At 41.9% G+C, this 24,849-nt stretch overlaps 1 protein-coding gene across 1 annotated transcript in view; it reads right to left on the bottom strand.

Moving 5' to 3' along the window:
• LOC138950065 (mucin-2-like) overlaps nt 1-24,849 on the bottom strand; it is a 155,097-nt gene that overhangs the window by 100,846 nt on the left and 29,402 nt on the right. Inside the window, exons 2-3 of the mRNA XM_070321845.1 lie at nt 21,008-21,102; nt 20,366-20,413 (exon numbers count right to left, since the gene is read on the bottom strand). Of these exons, the coding sequence (XP_070177946.1) occupies nt 20,366-20,413; nt 21,008-21,102 (143 nt within the window). The remainder of the gene's footprint in view (nt 1-20,365; nt 20,414-21,007; nt 21,103-24,849) is intronic.

Genomic DNA, 24,849 nt, shown 5'->3' with positions numbered 1-24,849 from the left:
TAGTAACAACACCGTGCTATGAACATTATCAAGACTTGGATCAGTATAGCTAGTAACAACACCGTGCAATGAACATTATCAAGACTTGGATCAGTATAGCTAGTAACAACACCGTGCAATGAACATTATCAAGACTTGGATCAGTATAGCTAGTAACAACACCGTGCAATGAACAGTATCAAGACTAGGATCAGTATAGCTAGTAACAACACCGTGCTATGAACAGTATCAAGACTGGGATCAGTATAGCTAGTAACAACACCGTGCAATGAACATGATCAAGACTTGGATCAGTATAGCTAGTAACAACACCGTGCTATGAACATTATCAAGACTTGGATCAGTATAGCTAGTAACAACACCGTGCTGTGAACATGATCAAGACTAGGATCAGTATAGCTAGTAACAACACCATGCAATGAACATTATCAAGACTTGGATCAGTATAGCTAGTAACAACACCGTGCTATGAACAGTATCAAGACTGGGATCAGTATAGCTAGTAACAACACCGTGCAATGAACAGTATCAAGACTTGGATCAGTATAGCTAGTAACAACACCGTGCAGTGAACATGATCAAGACTTGGATCAGTATAGCTAGTAACAACACCGTGCTATGAACATTATCAAGACTTGGATCAGTATAGCTAGTAACAACACCGTGCAATGAACATTATCAAGACTTGGATCAGTATAGCTAGTAACAACACCGTGCAATGAACATTATCAAGACTTGGATCAGTATAGCTAGTAACAACACCGTGCAATGAACATTATTAAGACTAGGATCAGTATAGCTAGTAACAACACCGTGCAATGAACATCATCAAGACTTGGATCAGTATAGCTAGTAACAACACCGTGCAATGAACATTATCAAGACTTGGATCAGTATAGCTAGTAACAACACCGTGCAATGAACATGATCAAGACTTGGATCAGTATAGCTAGTAACAACACCGTGTAATGAACAGTATCAAGACTTGGATCAGTATAGCTAGTAACAACACCGTGCAATGAACAGTATCAAGACTAGGATCAGTATAGCTAGTAACAACACCGTGCAATGAACAGTATCAAGACTAGGATCAGTATAGCTAGTAACAACACCGTGCAATGAACATGATCAAGACTTGGATCAGTATAGCTAGTAACAACACCGTGCAATGAACATTATCAAGACTAGGATCAGTATAGCTAGTAACAACACCGTGCAATGAACATTATCAAGACTTGGATCAGTATAGCTAGTAACAACACCGTGCAATGAACATGATCAAGACTAGGATCAGTATAGCTAGTAACAACACCGTGCTATGAACATGATCAAGACTAGGATCAGTATAGCTAGTAACAACACCGTGCAATGAACATTATCAAGACTTGGATCAGTATAGCTAGTAACAACACCGTGCAATGAACAGTATCAAGACTTGGATCAGTATAGCTAGTAACAACACCGTGCAATGAACATTATCAAGACTAGGATCAGTATAGCTAGTAACAACACCGTGCTATGAACATGATCAAGACTAGGATCAGTATAGCTAGTAACAACACCGTGCAATGAACATGATCAAGACTTGGATCAGTATAGCTAGTAACAACACCGTGCTATGAACATTATCAAGACTTGGATCAGTATAGCTAGTAACAACACCGTGCTATGAACATTATCAAGACTTGGATCAGTATAGCTAGTAACAACACCGTGCAATGAACATTATCAAGACTTGGATCAGTATAGCTAGTAACAACACCGTGCTATGAACATTATCAAGACTTGGATCAGTATAGCTAGTAACAACACCGTGCTATGAACAGTATCAAGACTAGGATCAGTATAGCTAGTAACAACACCGTGCTGTGAACATGATCAAGACTAGGATCAGTATAGCTAGTAACAACACCGTGCAATGAACAGTATCAAGACTAGGATCAGTATAGCTAGTAACAACACCGTGCTATGAACAGTATCAAGACTTGGATCAGTATAGCTAGTAACAACACCGTGCTATGAACAGTATCAAGACTAGGATCAGTATAGCTAGTAACAACACCGTGTTATAACAGTATCAAGACTTGGATCAGTATAGCTAGTAACAACACCGTGCAGTGAACATTATCAAGACTTGGATCAGTATAGCTAGTAACAACACCGTGCAATGAACAGTATAAACATTATTAAGACTAGGATCAGTATAGCTAGTAACAACACCGTGCAATGAACATTATCAAGACTTGGATCAGTATAGCTAGTAACAACACCGTGCAATGAACATTATCAAGACTTGGATCAGTATAGCTAGTAACAACACTGTGTAATGAACATTATCAAGACTTGGATCAGTATAGCTAGTGACAACACTGTGCTATGAACATTATCAAGACTTGGATCAGTATAGCTAGTGACAACACTGTGCTATGAACATTATCAAGACTTGGATCAGTATAGCTAGTGACAACACTGTGCTATGAACATTATCAAGACTTGGATCAGTATAGCTAGTAACAACACCGTGCAATGAACATTATCAAGACTTGGATCAGTATAGCTAGTAACAACACTGTGCAATGAACATTATCAAGACTTGGATCAGTATAGCTAGTAACAACACCGTGCAATGAACATTATCAAGACTTGGATCAGTATAGCTAGTAACAACACTGTGCTATGAACATTATCAAGACTAGGATCAGTATAGCTAGTAACAACACTGTGTAATGAACATTATCAAGACTTGGATCAGTATAGCTAGTAACAACACCGTGCAATGAACATTATCAAGACTTGGATCAGTATAGCTAGTAACAACACCGTGCAATGAACATTATTAAGACTTGGATCAGTATAGCTAGTAACAACACCGCGTAATGAACAGTATCAAAACTTGGATCAGTATAGCTAGTAACAACACCGTGCAATGAACATTATCAAGACTTGGATCAGTATAGCTAGTAACAACACCGTGCAATGAACATTATCAAGACTTGGATCAGTATAGCTAGTAACAACACCGTGCAATGAACATTATCAAGAGTTGGATCAGTATAGCTAGTAACAACACCGTGCTATGAACATTATTAAGACTAGGATCAGTATAGCTAGTAACAACACCGTGCTATCAACATTATCAAGACTTGGATCAGTATAGCTAGTAACAACACCGTGCAGTGAACATTATCAATACTTGGATCAGTATAGCTAGTAACAACACCGTGCAGTGAACATTATCAAGACTTGGATCAGTATAGCTAGTGACAACACCGTGCAATGAACATTATCAAGACTTGGATCAGAATAGCTAGTAACAACACCGTGTAATGAACATTATCAAGACTTGGATCAGAATAGCTAGTAATAACACCATGCAATGAACAATATCAAGACTTGGATCAGTATAGCTAGTAACAACACCGTGCAATGAACATTATCAAGACTTGGATCAGTATAGCTAGTAACAAAACCGTGCAGTGAACATTATCAAGACTTGGATCAGTATAGCTAGTAACAACACCGTGCAATGAACATTATCAAGACTTGGATCAGTATAGCTAGTAACAACACCGTGCAATGAACATTATCAAGACTTGGATCAGTATAGCTAGTAACAACACCGTGCAATGAACATTATCAATACTTGGATCAGAATAGCTAGTAACAACACCGGGCAATGAACAATATCAAGACTTGGATCAGTATAGCTAGTAACAACACCGGGCAATGAACAGTATCAAGACTTGGATCAGTATAGCTAGTAACAACACCGTGCAATGAACATTATCAAGACTTGGATCAGTATAGCTAGTAACAACACCGTGCAATGAACAGTATGAACATTATCAAGACTAGGATCAGTATAGCTAGTAACAACACCGTGCAATGAACAGTATCAAGACTAGGATCAGTATAGCTAGTAACAACACCGTGCTATGAACAGTATGAACATTATCAAGACTAGGATCAGTATAGCTAGTAACAACACCGTGCTATGAACAGTATGAACATTATCAAGACTAGGATCAGTATAGCTAGTAACAACACCGTGCAATGAACAGTATCAAGACTAGGATCAGTATAGCTAGTAACAACACCGTCCAATGAACATTATCAAGACTAGGATCAGTATAGCTAGTAACAACACCGTGCAATGAACATTATCAAGACTAGGATCAGTATAGCTAGTAACAACACCGTGCTATGAACAGTATCAAGACTAGGATCAGTATAGCTAGTAACAACACCGTGCAATGAACATGATCAAGACTAGGATCAGTATAGCTAGTAACAACACCATGCAATGAACATTATCAAGACTTGGATCAGTATAGCTAGTAGCAACACTGTGTAATGAACATGATCAAGACTTGGATCAGTATAGCTAGTAACAACACCGTGCTATGAACATTATCAAGACTTGGATCAGTATAGCTAGTAACAACACCGTGCAGTGAACATGATCAAGACTAGGATCAGTATAGCTAGTAACAACACCGTGCTATCAACATTATCAAGACTTGGATCAGTATAGCTAGTAACAACACCGTGCTATGAACAGTATCAAGACTTGGATCAGTATAGCTAGTAACAACACCGTGCTATGAACATTATCAAGACTAGGATCAGTATAGCTAGTAACAACACCGTGCAATGAACATTATCAAGACTTGGATCAGTATAGCTAGTAACAACACCGTGCAATGAACATTATCAAGACTTGGATCAGTATAGCTAGTAACAACACCGTGCTATGAACAGTATCAAGACTTGGATCAGTATAGCTAGTAACAACACCGTGCTGTGAACATGATCAAGACTAGGATCAGTATAGCTAGTAACAACACCATGCAATGAACATTATCAAGACTTGGATCAGTATAGCTAGTAACAACACCGTGCAATGAACATTATCAAGACTAGGATCAGTATAGCTAGTAACAACACCGTGCTATGAACATTATGAACATGATCAAGACTTGGATCAGTATAGCTAGTAACAACACCGTGCTGTGAACATGATCAAGACTAGGATCAGTATAGCTAGTAACAACACCATGCAATGAACATTATCAAGACTTGGATCAGTATAGCTAGTAACAACACCGTGTAATGAACATGATCAAGACTAGGATCAGTATAGCTAGTAACAACACCGTGCAATGAACATGATCAAGACTAGGATCAGTATAGCTAGTAACAAGACCATGCAATGAACAGTATCAACATTATCAAGACTTGGATCAGTATAGCTAGTAACAACACCGTGCAATGAACATTATCAAGACTTGGATCAGTATAGCTAGTAACAACACCGTGCAATGAACATTATCAAGACTTGGATCAGTATAGCTAGTAACAACACCGTGCTATGAACATTATCAAGACTTGGATCAGTATAGCTAGTAACAACACCGTGCAATGAACATTATTAAGACTTGGATCAGTATAGCTAGTAACAACACCGTGCAATGAACATGATCAAGACTAGGATCAGTATAGCTAGTAACAACACCGTGCTATGAACATTATCAAGACTAGGATCAGTATAGCTAGTAACAACACCGTGCAATGAACATTATCAAGAGTTGGATCAGTATAGCTAGTAACAACACCGTGCAATGAACATGATCAAGACTTGGATCAGTATAGCTAGTAACAACACCGTCCAATGAACATTATCAAGACTAGGATCAGTATAGCTAGTAACAACACCGTGCAATGAACATTATCAAGACTAGGATCAGTATAGCTAGTAACAACACCGTGCAATGAACATGATCAAGACTTGGATCAGTATAGCTAGTAACAACACCGTGCTATGAACATTATCAAGACTTGGATCAGTATAGCTAGTAACAACACCGTCCAATGAACAGTATCAAGACTAGGATCAGTATAGCTAGTAACAACACCGTGCAATGAACATTATCAAGACTAGGATCAGTATAGCTAGTAACAACACCGTGCAATGAACAATATCAAGACTTGGATCAGTATAGCTAGTAACAACACCGTGCTATGAACAATATCAAGACTTGGATCAGTATAGCTAGTAACAACACCGTGCAATGAACAGTATCAAGACTTGGATCAGTATAGCTAGTAACAACACCGTGCTATGAACATTATCAAGACTTGGATCAGTATAGCTAGTAACAACACCGGGCAATGAACATTATGAACATTATCAAGACTTGGATCAGTATAGCTAGTAACAACACCGTGCTATGAACATTATCAATACTTGGATCAGTATAGCTAGTAACAACACCGTGCAATGAACATTATCAAGACTTGGATCAGTATAGCTAGTAACAACACCGGGCAATGAACATTATCAAGACTAGGATCAGTATAGCTAGTAACAACACCGTGCAATGAACAGTATCAAGACTAGGATCAGTATAGCTAGTAACAACACCGTGCTATGAACAGTATCAAGACTTGGATCAGTATAGCTAGTAACAACACCGTGCAATGAACATTATGAACATTATCAAGACTTGGATCAGTATAGCTAGTAACAACACCATGCAATGAACATTATTAAGACTTGGATCAGTATAGCTAGTAACAACACCGTGTAATGAACATTATCAAGACTTGGATCAGTATAACTAGTAGCAACACCGTGCAATGAACATTATGAACATTATCAAGACTTGGATCAGTATAGCTAGTAACAACACCGTGCTATGAACATGATCAAGACTTGGATCAGTATAGCTAGTAACAACACCGTGCTATGAACATTATCAAGACTTGGATCAGTATAGCTAGTAACAACACCGTGCAATGAACATTATCAAGACTAGGATCAGTATAGCTAGTAACAACACCGTGCAATGGACAGTATCAAGACTTGGATCAGTATAGCTAGTAACAACACCGTGCAATGAACAGTATCAAGACTAGGATCAGTATAGCTAGTAACAACACCGTGCTATGAACAGTATCAAGACTGGGATCAGTATAGCTAGTAACAACACCGTGCAATGAACATGATCAAGACTTGGATCAGTATAGCTAGTAACAACACCGTGCAATGAACATTATCAAGACTAGGATCAGTATAGCTAGTAACAACACCGTGCAATGAACATGATCAAGACTAGGATCAGTATAGCTAGAAACAACACCATGCAATGAACATTATGAAGACTTGGATCAGTATAGCTAGTAACAACACCGTGCTATGAACAGTATCAAGACTAGGATCAGTATAGCTAGTAACAACACCGTGCTGTGAACATGATCAAGACTAGGATCAGTATAGCTAGTAACAACACCGTGCTATGAACAGTATCAAGACTTGGATCAGTATAGCTAGTAACAACACCGTGCTGTGAACATGATCAAGACTAGGATCAGTATAGCTAGTAACAACACCGTGCAATGAACAGTATCAAGACTAGGATCAGTATAGCTAGTAACAACACCGTGCTATGAACATTATCAAGACTTGGATCAGTATAGCTAGTAACAACACCGTGCAATGAACATTATCAAGACTTGGATCAGTATAGCTAGTAACAACACCGTGCTATGAACATTATCAAGACTTGGATTAGTATAGCTAGTAACAACACCGTGCTATGAACATTATCAAGACTAGGATCAGTATAGCTAGTAACAACACCGTGCAATGAACATTATCAAGACTTGGATCAGTATAGCTAGTAACAACACCGTGCAGTGAACAGTATCAAGACTAGGATCAGTATAGCTAGTAACAACACCGTGTAATGAACATTATCAAGACTTGGATCAGTATAGCTAGTACCAACACCGTGCTATGAACAGTATCAAGACTTGGATCAGTATAGCTAGTACCAACACCGTGCAATGAACATTATCAAGAGTTGGATCAGTATAGCTAGTAACAACACCGTGCTATGAACATTATTAAGACTAGGATCAGTATAGCTAGTAACAACACCGTGCAATGAACATGATCAAGACTTGGATCAGTATAGCTAGTAACAACACCGTGCTATGAACAGTATCAAGACTAGGATCAGTATAGCTAGTAACAACACCGTGCAATGAACATTATCAAGACTAGGATCAGTATAGCTAGTAACAACACTGTGCAATGAACACTATCAAGACTAGGATCAGTATAGCTAGTAACAACACCGTGCTATGAACAGTATCAAGACTAGGATCAGTATAGCTAGTAACAACACCGTGCAATGAACATGATCAAGACTTGGATCAGTATAGCTAGTAACAACACCGTCCAATGAACATTATCAAGACTAGGATCAGTATAGCTAGTAACAACACCGTGCAATGAACATTATCAAGACTTGGATCAGTATAGCTAGTAACAACACCGTGCAATGAACAGTATCAAGACTAGGATCAGTATAGCTAGTAACAACACCGTGCTGTGAACATGATCAAGACTAGGATCAGTATAGCTAGTAACAACACCATGCAATGAACATTATCAAGACTTGGATCAGTATAGCTAGTAACAACACCGTGCTATGAACAGTATCAAGACTTGGATCAGTATAGCTAGTAACAACACCGTGCTGTGAACATGATCAAGACTAGGATCAGTATAGCTAGTAACAACACCGTGCTAAGAACATTATCAAGACTAGGATCAGTATAGCTAGTAACAACACCGTGCAATGAACATGATCAAGACTTGGATCAGAATAGCTAGTAACAACACCGTGCTATGAACATTATCAAGACTTGGATCAGTATAGCTAGTGACAACACCGTGCAATGAACATTATTAAGACTTGGATCAGTATAGCTAGTAACAACACTGTGCTATGAACATTATCAAGACTTGGATCAGTATAGCTAGTAACAACACCGTGCTATGAACATTATCAAGACTTGGATCAGTATAGCTAGTAACAACACCGTGCAATGAACAGCATCAAGACTAGGATCAGTATAGCTAGTAACAACACCGTGCTATGAACATTATCAAGACTTGGATCAGTATAGCTAGTAACAACACCGTGCTATGAACAGTATCAAGACTAGGATCAGTATAGCTAGTAACAACACCGTGCTATCAACATTATCAAGACTTGGATTAGTATAGCTAGTAACAACACCGTGCAATGAACATTATCAAGACTTGGATCAGTATAGCTAGTAACAACACCGTGCTATGAACATTATCAAGACTAGGATCAGTATAGCTAGTAACAACACCGTGCAATGAACATTATCAAGACTAGGATCAGTATAGCTAGTAACAACACCGTGCAGTGAACATTATCAAGACTGGGATCAGTATAGCTAGTAACAACACCGTGCAATGAACAGTATCAAGACTTGGATCAGTATAGCTAGTAACAACACCGTGCAATGAACAGTATAACATTATTAAGACTAGGATCAGTATAGCTAGTAACAACACCGTGCAATGAACATGATCAAGACTTGGATCAGTATAGCTAGTAACAACACCGTGCAATGAACATTATCAAGACTAGGATCAGTATAGCTAGTAACAACACTGTGCAATGAACATTATCAAGACTTGGATCAGTATAGCTAGTAACAACACCGTGCAATGAACATTATCAAGACTTGGATCAGTATAGCTAGTAACAACACCGTGCAATGAACATTATCAAGACTTGGATCAGTATAGCTAGTAACAACACCGTGCAATGAACATTATCAAGACTTGGATCAGTATAGCTAGTAACAACACCGTGCTATGAACATTATCAAGACTTGGATCAGTATAGCTAGTAACAACACCGTGCAGTGAACAGTATCAAGACTAGGATCAGTATAGCTAGTAACAACACCGTGCTAAGAACATTATCAAGACTAGGATCAGTATAGCTAGTAACAACACCGTGCAATGAACATTATCAAGACTTGGATCAGTATAGCTAGTAACAACACTGTGCTATGAACAGTATCAAGACTTGGATCAGTATAGCTAGTAACAACACCGTGCAATGAACATTATCAAGACTTGGATCAGTATAGCTAGTAACAACACCGTGCTATGAACATTATCAAGACTTGGATCAGTATAGCTAGTAACAACACCGTGCTATGAACATTATCAAGACTTGGATCAGTATAGCTAGTAACAACACCGTGCAATGAACATTATCAAGACTTGGATCAGTATAGCTAGTAACAACACCGTGCAATGAACATTATGAAGACTTGGATCAGTATAGCTAGTAACAACACCGTGCTATGAACAGTATCAAGACTAGGATCAGTATAGCTAGTAACAACACCGTGCTATCAACATTATCAAGACTATCCGCCATCTCAGTTCTTAATGATACCACTTAGTGCATGCATGTGAAACTGAAAAATGTACAATGGTGTTTTCCTCAGAGCTAGCTAGGAATGCATTGTACTCTAATGTTGTCATGTTATTGTTGTGTTTTTTATCTTCATGTTTTAAAATTATCTCCACAACTTATAAAGTATACTTTTACACTAGAATTATGTTTAAACAAATTAAGTATGTATGTTTAATATTATTCTTATGAAGTTTTTTTACAACTATTTAGAATAGAACAGGATGGATGTTTTGAATGTCAATCACTGGGAGCAGTCAGAAGAGTAAGAATTTTGTTTGTTCTCACTATCATTTGCTTATGAAGATCATGATGTTGTTCTATTGCTTAGTCAGTCCTAGAAATAATGTCCTAGACCTGTCTTACCTTGCTGTTATCAGTATTTTTGCCCTCTTTCATTACGATGCTATGGTATTTCTGTGGGTCTCCACATGTGTTTGTTTATAAGGCGGAAGTGACCTCCCCTTGTACACAATAGGCCCTCAGAGGAAGCCTACGGACAGACTAGAATAGAACATGCACATAACACAGAATGTCTGCACAGCACACACACACACACAGCAATACAGCACACCGTCTTGTACCTCCTTCTGCCCTGCCGAAGTCGGGGTATCCTTTTTAATCCACCGAACAATTAATATCCACAGCCATGTGTGTCTCCTGCCTCCGAACACACACGCTACAGAGCTCGACTCGATGTGCGCAGTTTCGTATAAAAATTATTTTCCAAAATTCCCCACTGTGTTTTATAAAATAATCATATTATGAAAGCACATACATTCTTATCTTAGTTGTTATGTATTCATTGTTAGTAAACATCGGCATTATTCATGTTTTACTTTAAACGCAATCATTGTTATTTATAGATCACAGGCACCTGATGTAAGTAGGTCACACACGTGTAAATGTTGTGCCCAGTCCTTGTTTTTGTTTCTGTTATTATTTTAGTTAGCAGGTCTAGTTGAGCACGTATTAAGTATCATGTACCCACTACTAGTCATTGTGCATTTTAGTTAATGGACTGATGATGTCATTTGTATGGAGTCGACGCACGTGCGAGGATATGTATGTGTGAGAGGGGGGGGGGGGCGGGAGATGGAAGCTTGCTGTATGTTATGTAATGTATATATTGTGTGTGATACGTGGAAATGTGATACTATTTATTTGCATGTATGATACAGGTACAAATGTGATAATTGTAGGCTTATACTAGTGATTACTGTGTGTGATACATGAAATGTGATATGAATGCCGTTTTTATATGTTATACTCTTACTTTCTCCCAAGCGCAAGACAAATTCTTCTATGAAAATTGAAGCCAATAAAATTTGAGTTGAGTTGAGTTGAGGATCAGTATAGCTAGTAACAACACCGTGCAATGAACAGTATCAAGACTTGGATCAGTATAGCTAGTAACAACACCGTGCAGTGAACATGATCAAGACTAGGATCAGTATAGCTAGTAACAACACCGTGCAATGAACATTATCAAGACTAGGATCAGTATAGCTAGTAACAACACCGTGCAGTGAACATTATCAAGACTTGGATCAGTATAGCTAGTAACAACACCATGCTATGAACATGATCAAGACTTGGATCAGTATAGCTAGTAACAACACCATGCTATGAACATGATCAAGACTTGGATCAGTATAGCTAGTAACAACACCGTGCTATGAACATTATCAAGACTTGGATCAGTATAGCTAGTAACAACACCGTGCAGTGAACATGATCAAGACTAGGATCAGTATAGCTAGTAACAACACCGTGCAGTGAACATGATCAAGACTAGGATCAGTATAGCTAGTAACAACACCGTGCAATGAACAATATCAAGACTTGGATCAGTATAGCTAGTAACAACACCGTGCAATGAACATGATCAAGACTAGGATCAGTATAGCTAGTAACAACACCGTGCAATGAACATGATCAAGACTTGGATCAGTATAGCTAGTAACAACACCGTGCAATGAACATGATCAAGACTTGGATCAGTATAGCTAGTAACAACACCGTGCTATGAACAGTATCAACATTATCAAGACTAGGATCAGTATAGCTAGTAACAACACCGTGCAATGAACATTATCAAGACTTGGATCAGTATAGCTAGTAACAACACTGTGCTATGAACATTATCAAGACTTGGATCAGTATAGCTAGTAACAACACCGTGCAATGAACATTATCAAGACTTGGATCAGTATAGCTAGTAACAACACCGTGCTATGAACATTATCAAGACTAGGATCAGTATAGCTAGTAACAACACCGTGCAATGAACATTATCAAGACTTGGATCAGTATAGCTAGTAACAACACCGTGCAATGAACAGTATGAACATTATCAAGACTAGAATCAGTATAGCTAGTAACAACACCGTGCAATGAACATTATCAAGACTTGGATCAGTATAGCTAGTAACAACACTGTGCTATGAACATTATCAAGACTTGGATCAGTATAGCTAGTAACAACACCGTGCAATGAACATTATCAAGACTTGGATCAGTATAGCTAGTAACAACACCGTGCAATGAACATTATCAAGACTTGGATCAGTATAGCTAGTAACAACACTGTGTAATGAACATTATCAAGACTTGGATCAGTATAGCTAGTAACAACACCGTGCAATGAACATTATCAAGACTTGGATCAGTATAGCTAGTAACAACACCGTGCTATGAACAGTATCAAGACTGGGATCAGTATAGCTAGTAACAACACCGTGCAGTGAACAGTATCAAGACTTGGATCAGTATAGCTAGTAACAACACCGTGCAATGAACAGTATCAAGACTAGGATCAGTATAGCTAGTAACAACACCGTGCAGTGAACAGTATAAACATTATCAAGACTAGGATCAGTATAGCTAGTAACAACACTGTGCAATGAACATTATCAAGACTTGGATCAGTATAGCTAGTAACAACACCGTGCAATGAACAGTATCAAGACTAGGATCAGTATAGCTAGTAACAACACCGTGCAGTGAACATTATCAAGACTTGGATCAGTATAGCTAGTAGCAACACTGTGTAATGAACATGATCAAGACTTGGATCAGTATAGCTAGTAACAACACCGTGCAATGAACATTATCAAGACTAGGATCAGTATAGCTAGTAGCAACACCGTGCTATGAACATTATCAAGACTTGGATCAGTATAGCTAGTAACAACACCGGGCAATGAACATTATCAAGACTTGGATCAGTATAGCTAGTAACAACACCGTGCAATGAACATTATCAAGACTTGGATCAGTATAGCTAGTAACAACACCGTGCAATGAACATTATCAAGACTAGGATCAGTATAGCTAGTAACAACACCGTGCAATGAACATGATCAAGACTTGGATCAGTATAGCTAGTAACAACACCGTGCTATGAACATTATCAAGACTTGGATCAGTATAGCTAGTAACAACACCGTGCAATGAACATTATCACGACTGGGATCAGTATAGCTAGTAACAACACCGTGCTATGAACAGTATGAACATTATCAAGACTTGGATCAGTATAGCTAGTAACAACACCGTGCTATGAACATTATCAAGACTTGGATCAGTATAGCTAGTAACAACACCGTGCTATGAACATTATCAAGACTTGGATCAGTATAGCTAGTAACAACACCGTGCTATGAACATTATGAACATGATCAAGACTTGGATCAGTATAGCTAGTAACAACACCGTGCTATGAACATTATCAAGACTTGGATCAGTATAGCTAGTAACAACACCGTGCTATGAACATTATCAAGACTTGGATCAGTATAGCTAGTAACAACACCGTGCAATGAACATGATCAAGACTTGGATCAGTATAGCTAGTAACAACACCGTGCAATGAACATTATCAAGACTAGGATCAGTATAGCTAGTAGCAACACCGTGCTATGAACATTATCAAGACTTGGATCAGTATAGCTAGTAACAACACCGTGCAATGAACATTATCAAGACTAGGATCAGTATAGCTAGTAACAACACCGTGCAATGAACATTATCAAGACTAGGATCAGTATAGCTAGTAACAACACCGTGCAATGAACAATATCAAGACTTGGATCAGTATAGCTAGTAACAACACCGTGCAATGAACATGATCAAGACTAGGATCAGTATAGCTAGTAACAACACCGTGCAATGAACATTATCAAGACTTGGATCAGTATAGCTAGTAACAACACCGTGCAATGAACATTATCAAGACTAGGATCAGTATAGCTAGTAACAACACCGTGCTATGAACATTATCAAGACTTGGATCAGTATAGCTAGTAACAACACCGTGCAATGAACATTATCAAGACTAGGATCAGTATAGCTAGTAACAACACCGTGCTATGAACATTATCAAGACTAGGATCAGTATAGCTAGTAACAACACCGTGCAATGAACATTATCAAGACTAGGATCAGTATAGCTAGTAACAACACCGTGCTATGAACATTATCAAGACTTGGATCAGTATAGCTAGTAACAACACCGTGCTATGAACATTATCAAGACTTGGATCAGTATAGCTAGTAACAACACCGTGCTATGAACATTATCAAGACTTGGATCAGTATAGCTAGTAACAACACCGTGCAATGAACATTATCAAGACTTGGATCAGTATAGCTAGTAACAACACCGTGCTATGAACATTATCAAGACTTGGATCAGTATAGCTAGTAACAACACCGTGCAATGAACAATATCAAGACTTGGATCAGTATAGCTAGTAACAACACCGTGCAATGAACAATATCAAGACTAGGATCAGTATAGCTAGTAACAACACCGTGCAATGAACAGTATCAAGACTTGGATCAGTATAGCTAGTAACAACACCGTGCAATGAACATTATCAAGACTTGGATCAGTATAGCTAGTAACAACACCGTGCAATGAACAGTATGAACATTATCAAGACTTGGATCAGTATAGCTAGTAACAACACCGTGCAATGAACATTATCACGACTGGGATCAGTATAGCTAGTAACAACACCGTGCTATGAACATGATCAAGACTAGGATCAGTATAGCTAGTAACAACACTGTGCTATGAACAGTATCAAGACTTGGATCAGTATAGCTAGTAACAACACCGTGCAATGAACATTATCAAGACTTGGATCAGTATAGCTAGTAACAACACCGTGCTATGAACATTATCAAGACTTGGATCAGTATAGCTAGTAACAACACCGTGCAATGAACATGATCAAGACTTGGATCAGTATAGCTAGTAACAACACTGTGCTATGAACATGATCAAGACTTGGATCAGTATAGCTAGTAACAACACCGTGCAATGAACATTATCAAGACTAGGATCAGTATAGATAGTAACAACACCGTGCAATGAACATGATCAAGACTAGGATCAGTATAGCTAGTAACAACACCGTGCAATGAACATTATCAAGACTTGGGTCAGTATAGCTAGTAACAACACCGTGCAATGAACAGCATCAAGACTTGGATCAGTATAGCTAGTAACAACACTGTGCAATGAACATTATCATGACTTGGATCAGTATAGCTAGTAACAACACCGTGCTATGAACAGTATCAAGACTTGGATCAGTATAGCTAGTAACAACACCGTGCAATGAACATTATCAAGACTTGGATCAGTATAGCTAGTACCAACACCGTGCTATGAACAGTATCAAGACTTGGATCAGTATAGCTAGTAACAACACCGTGCAATGAACATTATCAAGACTTGGATCAGTATAGCTAGTAACAACACCGTGCAATGAACATTATCAAGACTTGGATCAGTATAGCTAGTAACAACACCGTGCTATGAACATTATCAAGACTAGGATCAGTATAGCTAGTAACAACACCGTGCAATGAACAGTATCAAGACTAGGATCAGTATAGCTAGTAACAACACCGTGCTATGAACAGTATCAAGACTTGGATCAGTATAGCTAGTAACAACACCGTGCTATGAACATTATCAAGACTTGGATCAGTATAGCTAGTAACAACACCGTGCAGTGAACATGATCAAGACTTGGATCAGTATAGCTAGTAACAACACCGTGCTATGAACATTATGAACATGATCAAGACTTGGATCAGTATAGCTAGTAACAACACCGTGCTATGAACATTATCAAGACTTGGATCAGTATAGCTAGTAACAACACCGTGCAGTGAACATGATCAAGACTTGGATCAGTATAGCTAGTAACAACACCGTGCAATGAACATTATCAAGAGTTGGATCAGTATAGCTAGTAACAACACCGTGCTATGAACAGTATGAACAGTATCAAGACTTGGATCAGTATAGCTAGTAACAACACCGTGCAATGAACATGATCAAGACTAGGATCAGTATAGCTAGTAACAACACCGTGCAATGAACATTATCAAGACTTGGATCAGTATAGCTAGTAACAACACCGTGCTATGAACATTATCAAGACTAGGATCAGTATGTAGAGGTTACATGCCGAGTCTCAGTGATTATTAAAAATAATGGTCGAAGTTGGCGGATCATGAAAAATGCGAGCTTCAGCGAGCTTTTTCATGACCGCGAACTGAGACCATTATTTTTAATAATCACTGAGACGAGGTGTGTAACCTCTTTATTCCTCCTTTCTTCAGTTATTCAAAGAAAACAGGAGTTTTTGTGCGAAAGTTTGATCGAATCCGAATCACTCAACCAGTCAACCTGCGCAGGCGATCGATTAATGCGCGGTTGTATAGTTCCGTGCAAATCATTCCATTCTGTTAACACTTCTTGTCAGTTTCCCTGTTTTAGACTAAAATCAAGTACACAGATATGCTGTTATTCTGCTGTGGCGGTAAAGGAAGATATTGTGTGTTCTGTTTATGTTTTAGTATCGCATAGGATAATGTTCTTTCGTCAAATGGGACTAGCAGACGAACTTTTGCACCCGTGTTCCAACGTTAAGTACTGTATGAAGTTCAGTTTTCTGGGTAAAATAGTGTATGAAACCGCTTTATGTTGTTTAAATTGATGAGATGTGTGCATTTGGTTGCGTGTGATCTGTTTATAAAATGAAATATTGTTGAAAACTGACCGTCGGATTGCAGTCAGTGTTGTCGAAGAAACTGCGTTAAAAGAAGGGGAACTACTCTTGTCGGCTAGAGTATGAGTTACTTGCCTTGGGAATTTGCTTGTGATGAACGGTTTGTGCACGGCAGATCTAGATTCAGAAAACAACCTAACTCATGGATTTTATATGCAGATTCATGTGTTCAGGCCTGTAGTTGTTAATTTAAATGCGGTATGTTTGTATTGTTTGCTCCAGAGATGTATATTTCGTACGTATAGAGCGTTCGGAACTTTTCAGTCGCAAAAGTAGTACCAAAACAGAACAGCTTCTCAACCCATTGCACTATCGAGGATTCAGGCTGTTGCTGGCTCGTTATTTGTTTGGTTGCTGGGTCATTATCGAAAAATAACTAGCTCTACAAGTTTACAGAGGTAAAGAAGCAGAGGGGGAATAAAGCTAGTAACAACACCGTGCAATGAACATGATCAAGACTTGGATCAGTATAGCTAGTAACAACACCGTGCAATGAACATGATCAAGACTTGGATCAGTATAGCTAGTAACAACACCGTGCTATGAACATTATCAAGACTTGGATCAGTATAGCTAGTAACAACACCGTGCTATGAACATTATCAAGACTTGGATCAGTATAGCTAGTAACAACACCGTGCAATGAACATTATCAAGACTTGGATCAGTATAGCTAGTAACAACACCGTGCAATGAACATTATCAAGACTAGGATCAGTATAGCTAGTAACAACACCGTGCTATGAACATTATCAAGACTTGGATCAGTATAGCTAGTAACAACACCGTGCAATGAACATTATCAAGACTTGGATCAGTATAGCTAGTAGCAACACTGTGTAATGAACATGATCAAGACTTGGATCAGTATAGCTAGTAACAACACCGTGCAATGAACATTATCAAGACTTGGATCAGTATAGCTAGTAACAACACCGTGCTATGAACATTATCAAGACTTGGATCAGTATAGCTAGTAACAACACCGTGCAATGAACATTATCAAGACTAGGATCAGTATAGCTAGTAACAACACCGTGCTATGAACATTATCAAGACTAGGATCAGTATAGCTAGTAACAACACCGTGCAGTGAACATTATCAAGACTGGGATCAGTATAGCTAGTAACAACACTGTGCAATGAACATTATCATGACTTGGATCAGTATAGCTAGTAACAACACCGTGCTATGAACATTATCAAGACTTGGATCAGTATAGCTAGTAGCAACACCGTGCTATGAACATGATCAAGACTTGGATCAGTATAGCTAGTAACAACACCGTGCAATGAACATTATCAAGACTTGGATCAGTATAGCTAGTAACAACACCGTGCAATGAACATTATCAAGACTTGGATCAGTATAGCTAGTAACAACACCGTGCTATGAACAGTATCAAGACTTGGATCAGTATAGCTAGTACCAACACCGTGCTATGAACAGTATCAAGACTTGGATCAGTATAGCTAGTAACAACACCGTGCAATGAACATTATCAAGACTTGGATCAGTATAGCTAGTAACAACACCGTGCAATGAACATTATCAAGACTGGGATCAGTTTTGCTAGTAGCAGTGCAATGAACAGTATGAACATTAATATGTTATTATGTCATGCTGTGGCGATATTTCATTACTTGGTATTAACATGGTAATATCATGTCATTCTTCTTCTTCTTAGTGATAGGTAGCCAACATCAGCATGGTGATGAATCTGCTACGCTTGGGTGATGGTGGTTCCGGTCTATTGCTTGGTCAGGGGTGAAGTTCAGGGGGGGGGGGGGGGGAGGTTGGGGGTAGGGGGGGGGGGGGGAGGGATGATGGGTCAGTGGAGAGTTGCCAGCCTGGCCTGAAAGGATGCCAGGGATGGCGCTGTGGCAGTTTCTACAGGCAGGCGGTTCCACTCTGGAATGGTGCGCGGGAAGAATGTTTTCTGCCTGTAGGCTGTCCTGGAGTGGGGGATTTCGTAGGACAGAGCGTGGGTCTGCCTGGTCGTGCACTTGGGTGGTCTTGGCTTTGGTGCGTGGTTACTCTTCACTGCGACAAGGTCGTGGTGGACTTTGTAGAAAGTTGTTAGTCTCGCTCGCCTCCGTCTGCTCTCAAGCGTAGGCCACTCAAGGTCTTCGAGCATGTTGTTGACGCTGGAGGTCTGGCGGAAGCGATGCGACACCCATCTGGCTGCTCTTCTTTGGACCTTTTCGAGAGAGGCACTGTCTTCAGCGGTGTGTGGGTCCCATACTGGGCTGGCATACTCTAGGATGGGTCGTACTAGTGCCTTGTATGCAGCCGCCTTGACCTTCTTGTTGCTGAGCTTGATGTTGCGTCTAGCAAAGCCAAGTGCTCTGTTCGCCTTGGTGGTGATGTTGGCGATGTGGGTGTTCCACTTCAGGTCTTTGGTCAGGGTGACGCCGAGGTACTTGGCCTGGGTCTCCTCCTGGAGTTTCTGGCCGTGGAGCTGGTACTCGTATGGTAGGGTGGTACGGCGTCGGGTCATGTGTACTGTGTTGCATTTGGCAGGATGGAATGCCATCTTCCACTTCTGTTCCCAGGACACCAATATTCCTTGGTGATATTTCATTACTTGGTTTAACATATTAATATCATTTCATTCTGTGGTGATATTTCATTACTTGGTTTAACATTTTAATATGTCATTATGTGGTTATATTTCATTAATTGGTAACAACATGTTAATATGATGTCATTCTGTGGTGATATTTTATTACCTGGCAATAACATGTTAATATAATGTCATTCTTTGGTGGTATTTCATACTTGGTATTAACATATTAATATAATGTCATTTTTTTGTGGTATTTCATCATTTAGTGTCCCCCCCCCCCCCCCACATCTGATCCTGTGAACAGAGGTCGACATGGTCACACGCTGATGGGTCTCTCGGTAACCCGGACCACTACCCCCCCCCCACCCACCCCACCCACCTGGTCCTGTGAACAGAGGTCGACATGGTCACACGCTGAGGGGTCACTCTGTAACCCTGACCACGACCCCCCCCCACCCCCACCCCCCACTTACCTGGTCCTGTGAACAGAGTTCGACGTGGTCACACGCTGATGGGTCACTCGGTAATCCGGACCACTACCCCCCCCCCCCCACCCCCACCCCCACCCCCCACTCACCTGGTTCTGTGAACAGAGGTCGACATGGTCACACGCTGAGGGGTCACTCTGTAACCCTGATCACTACTCCCCCCCCTCTCCACCTGGTCATGTGAACAGAGGTCGACATGGTCACACGCTGAGGGGTCACTCTGTAACCCTGACTACGACCCCCCCCCATCCCCACCCCCCGCTTACCTGGTCCTGTGAACAGAGTTCGACGTGGTCACACGCTGATGGGTCTCTCGGTAACCCGGACCACTACCCCCCCCCCCCTTCACCCCCACCCCCCACTCACCTGGTTCTGTGAACAGAGGTCGACATGGTCACACGCTGAGGGGTCACTCTGTAACCCTGATCACAACTCCCCCCCCCCCCTCCACCTGGTCATGTGAACAGAGGTCGACATGGTCACACGCTGAGGGGTCACTCGGTAACCCTGACCACTACCCCCCACCCACCCACCTGGTCCTGTGAACAGAGGTCCACATGGTCACACGCTGAGGGGTCACTCTGCAGGCTGCAGTCCGCACACCACAGACGTGTCTTGTTGCTGATACCTGCACACAGGGTCACACAGGTGATCACGGAGGTTACACACACAGGGACACACAGGTGATCACGGAGGTTACACACACAGGGACACACAGGTGATCACAGAGGTTACACACACAGGGACACACAGGTGATCACAGAGGTTACACACAGGGACACACAGGTGATAACGGAGGTTACACATACAGGGACACACAGGTGATAACGGAGGTTACACATACAGGGACACACAGGTGATCACGGAGGTTACACACACAGGGACACACAGGTGATAACGGAGGTTACACACACAGGGACACACAGGTGATCACGGAGGTTACACACACAGGGACACACAGGTGATCACGGAGGTTACACACACAGGGACACACAGGTGATCACGGAGGTTACACACACAGGGACACACATGTGATCACGGAGGTTACACACACAGGGACACACAGGTGATCACGGAGGTTACACACACAGGGACACACAGGTGATCACGGAGGTTACACACACAGGGACACACAGGGACACACAGGTGATCACGGAGGTTACACACACAGGGACACACAGGTGATCACGGAGGTTACACACACAGGGACACACAGGTGATCACGGAGGTTACACATACAGGGACACACAGGTGATCACGGAGGTTACACACACAGGGACACACAGGTGATAACGGAGGTTACACACACAGGGACACACAGGTGATCACGGAGGTTACACACAGGGACACACAGGTGATCACGGAGGTTACACACACAGGGACACACATGTGATCACGGAGGTTACACACACAGGGACACACAGGTGATCACGGAGGTTACACACACAGGGACACACAGGGACACACAGGTGATCACGGAGGTTACACACACAGGGACACACAGGTGATCACGGAGGTTACACATACAGGGACACACAGGTGATCACGGAGGTTACACATACAGGGACACACAGGTGATAACGGAGGTTACACACACAGGGACACACAGGTGATAACGGAGGTTACACACACAGGGACACACAGGTGATCACGGAGGTTACACACACAGGGACACACAGGGACACACAGGTGATCACGGAGGTTACACACACAGGGACACACAGGTGATCACGGAGGTTACACACACAGGGACACACATGTGATCACGGAGGTTACACACACAGGGAGACACAGGTGATCACGGAGGTTACACACACAGGGACACACAGGTGATCACGGAGGTTACACACACAGGGACACACAGGTGATCACGGAGGTTACACACACAGGGACACACATGTGATAACGGAGGTTACACACACAGGGACACACAGGTGATAACGGAGGTTACACACACAGGGACACACAGGTGATAACGGAGGTTACACACAGGGACACACAGGTGATCACGGAGGTTACACACAGGGACACACAGGTGATCACGGAGGTTACACATACAAGGACACACAGGTGATCACGGAGGTTACACACAGGGACACACAGGTGATCACGGAGGTTACACACACAGGGACACACAGGTGATCACGGAGGTTACACACACAGGGACACACAGGGACACACAGGTGATCACGGAGGTTACACACAGGGACACACAGGTGATCACGGAGGTTACACACATGGACACACAGGTGATCACGGAGGTTACACACAGGGACACACAGGTGATAACGGAGGTTACACACAGGGACACACAGGTGATCACGGAGGTTACACACATGGACACACAGGTGATCACGGAGGTTACACACACAGGGACACACATGTGATCACGGAGGTTACACACACAGGGACACACAGGTGATCACGGAGGTTACACACACAGGGACACACAGGTGATCACGGAGGTTACACACACAGGGACACACAGGTGATCACGGAGGTACACACACAGGGACACACATGTGATCACGGAGGTTACACACACAGGGACACACAGGTGATCACGGAGGTTACACACACAGGGACACACAGGTGATCACGGAGGTTACACACATGGACACACAGGTGATCACGGAGGTTACACACACAGGGACACACAGGTGATCACGGAGGTTACACACACAGGGACACACAGGTGATCACGGAGGTACACACACAGGGACACACAGGTGATAACGTAGGTTACACACATGGACACACAGGTGATCACGGAGGTTACACACACAGGGACACACATGTGATCACGGAGGTTACACACACAGGGACACACAGGTGATCACGGAGGTTACACACACAGGTACACACAGGTGATCACGGAGGTTACACACAGGGACACACATGTGATCACGGAGGTTACACACACAGGGACACACAGGTGATAACGGAGGTTACACACATGGACACACAGGTGATAACGGAGGTTACACACACAGGGACACACAGGTGATCACGGAGGTTACACACATGGACACACAGGTGATAACGGAGGTTACACACACAGGGACACACAGGTGATAACGGAGGTTACACACACAGGGACACACAGGTGATAACGGAGGTTACACACACAGGGACACACAGGTGATCACGGAGGTTACACACACAGGGACACACATGTGATAACGGAGGTTACACACACAGGGACACACAGGTGATAACGGAGGTTACACACACAGGGACACACAGGTGATCACGGAGGTTACACACACAGGGACACACAGGTGATCACGGAGGTTACACACATGGACACACAGGTGATAACGGAGGTTACACACAGGGACACACAGGTGATAACGGAGGTTACACACACAGGGACACACAGGTGATAACGGAGGTTACACACACAGGGACACACAGGTGATCACGGAGGTTACACACACAGGGACACACAGGTGATCACGGAGGTTACACACATGGACACACAGGTGATCACGGAGGTTACACACACAGGGACACACAGGTGATCACGGAGGTTACACACACAGGGACACACAGGTGATAACGGAGGTTACACACACAGGGACACACAGGTGATAACGGAGGTTACACACACAGGGACACACAGGTGATCACGGAGGTTACACACACAGGGACACACAGGGACACACAGGTGATCACGGAGGTTACACACAGGGACACACAGGTGATCACGGAGGTTACACACACAGGGACACACAGGGACACACAGGTGATCACGGAGGTTACACACACAGGGACACACAGGTGATCACGGAGGTTACACACACAGGGACACACAGGGACACACAGGTGATCACGGAGGTTACACACAGGGACACACAGGTGATCACGGAGGTTACACACAGGGACACACAGGTGATCACGGAGGTTACACACAGGGACACACAGGTGATCACGGAGGTTACACACACAGGGTCACACAGGTGATCACGGAGGTTACACACATGGACACACAGGTGATCACGGAGGTTACACACAGGGACACACAGGTGATCACGGAGGTTACACACACAGGGACACACAGGTGATCACGGAGGTTACACACACAGGGACACACAGGTGATCACGGAGGTTACACACACAGGGACACACAGGTGATCACGGAGGTTACACACACAGGGACACACAGGTGATCACGGAGGTTACACACACAGGGACACACAGGGACTCACTCAGGCACACAATCATGAAATCACATGGGTACACAGACACGGACACAGTACAGACACGGACACACATACATCATATGATGTCGTTTTCCTTTAAAGCGTATAACTAGAGACTGCCTGCGTGACTGCTGTTACTGTTACACAATTCCTCGCAAAACAAATGCTGA

Source organism: Littorina saxatilis, linkage group LG16 (assembly GCF_037325665.1).
Source record: "Littorina saxatilis isolate snail1 linkage group LG16, US_GU_Lsax_2.0, whole genome shotgun sequence".
In the NCBI taxonomy this organism is placed as follows: domain Eukaryota; kingdom Metazoa; phylum Mollusca; class Gastropoda; order Littorinimorpha; family Littorinidae; genus Littorina; species Littorina saxatilis.
Note: the sequence above shows the minus strand (reverse complement) of the source record. Positions and strands in the feature narration are given on the sequence as shown.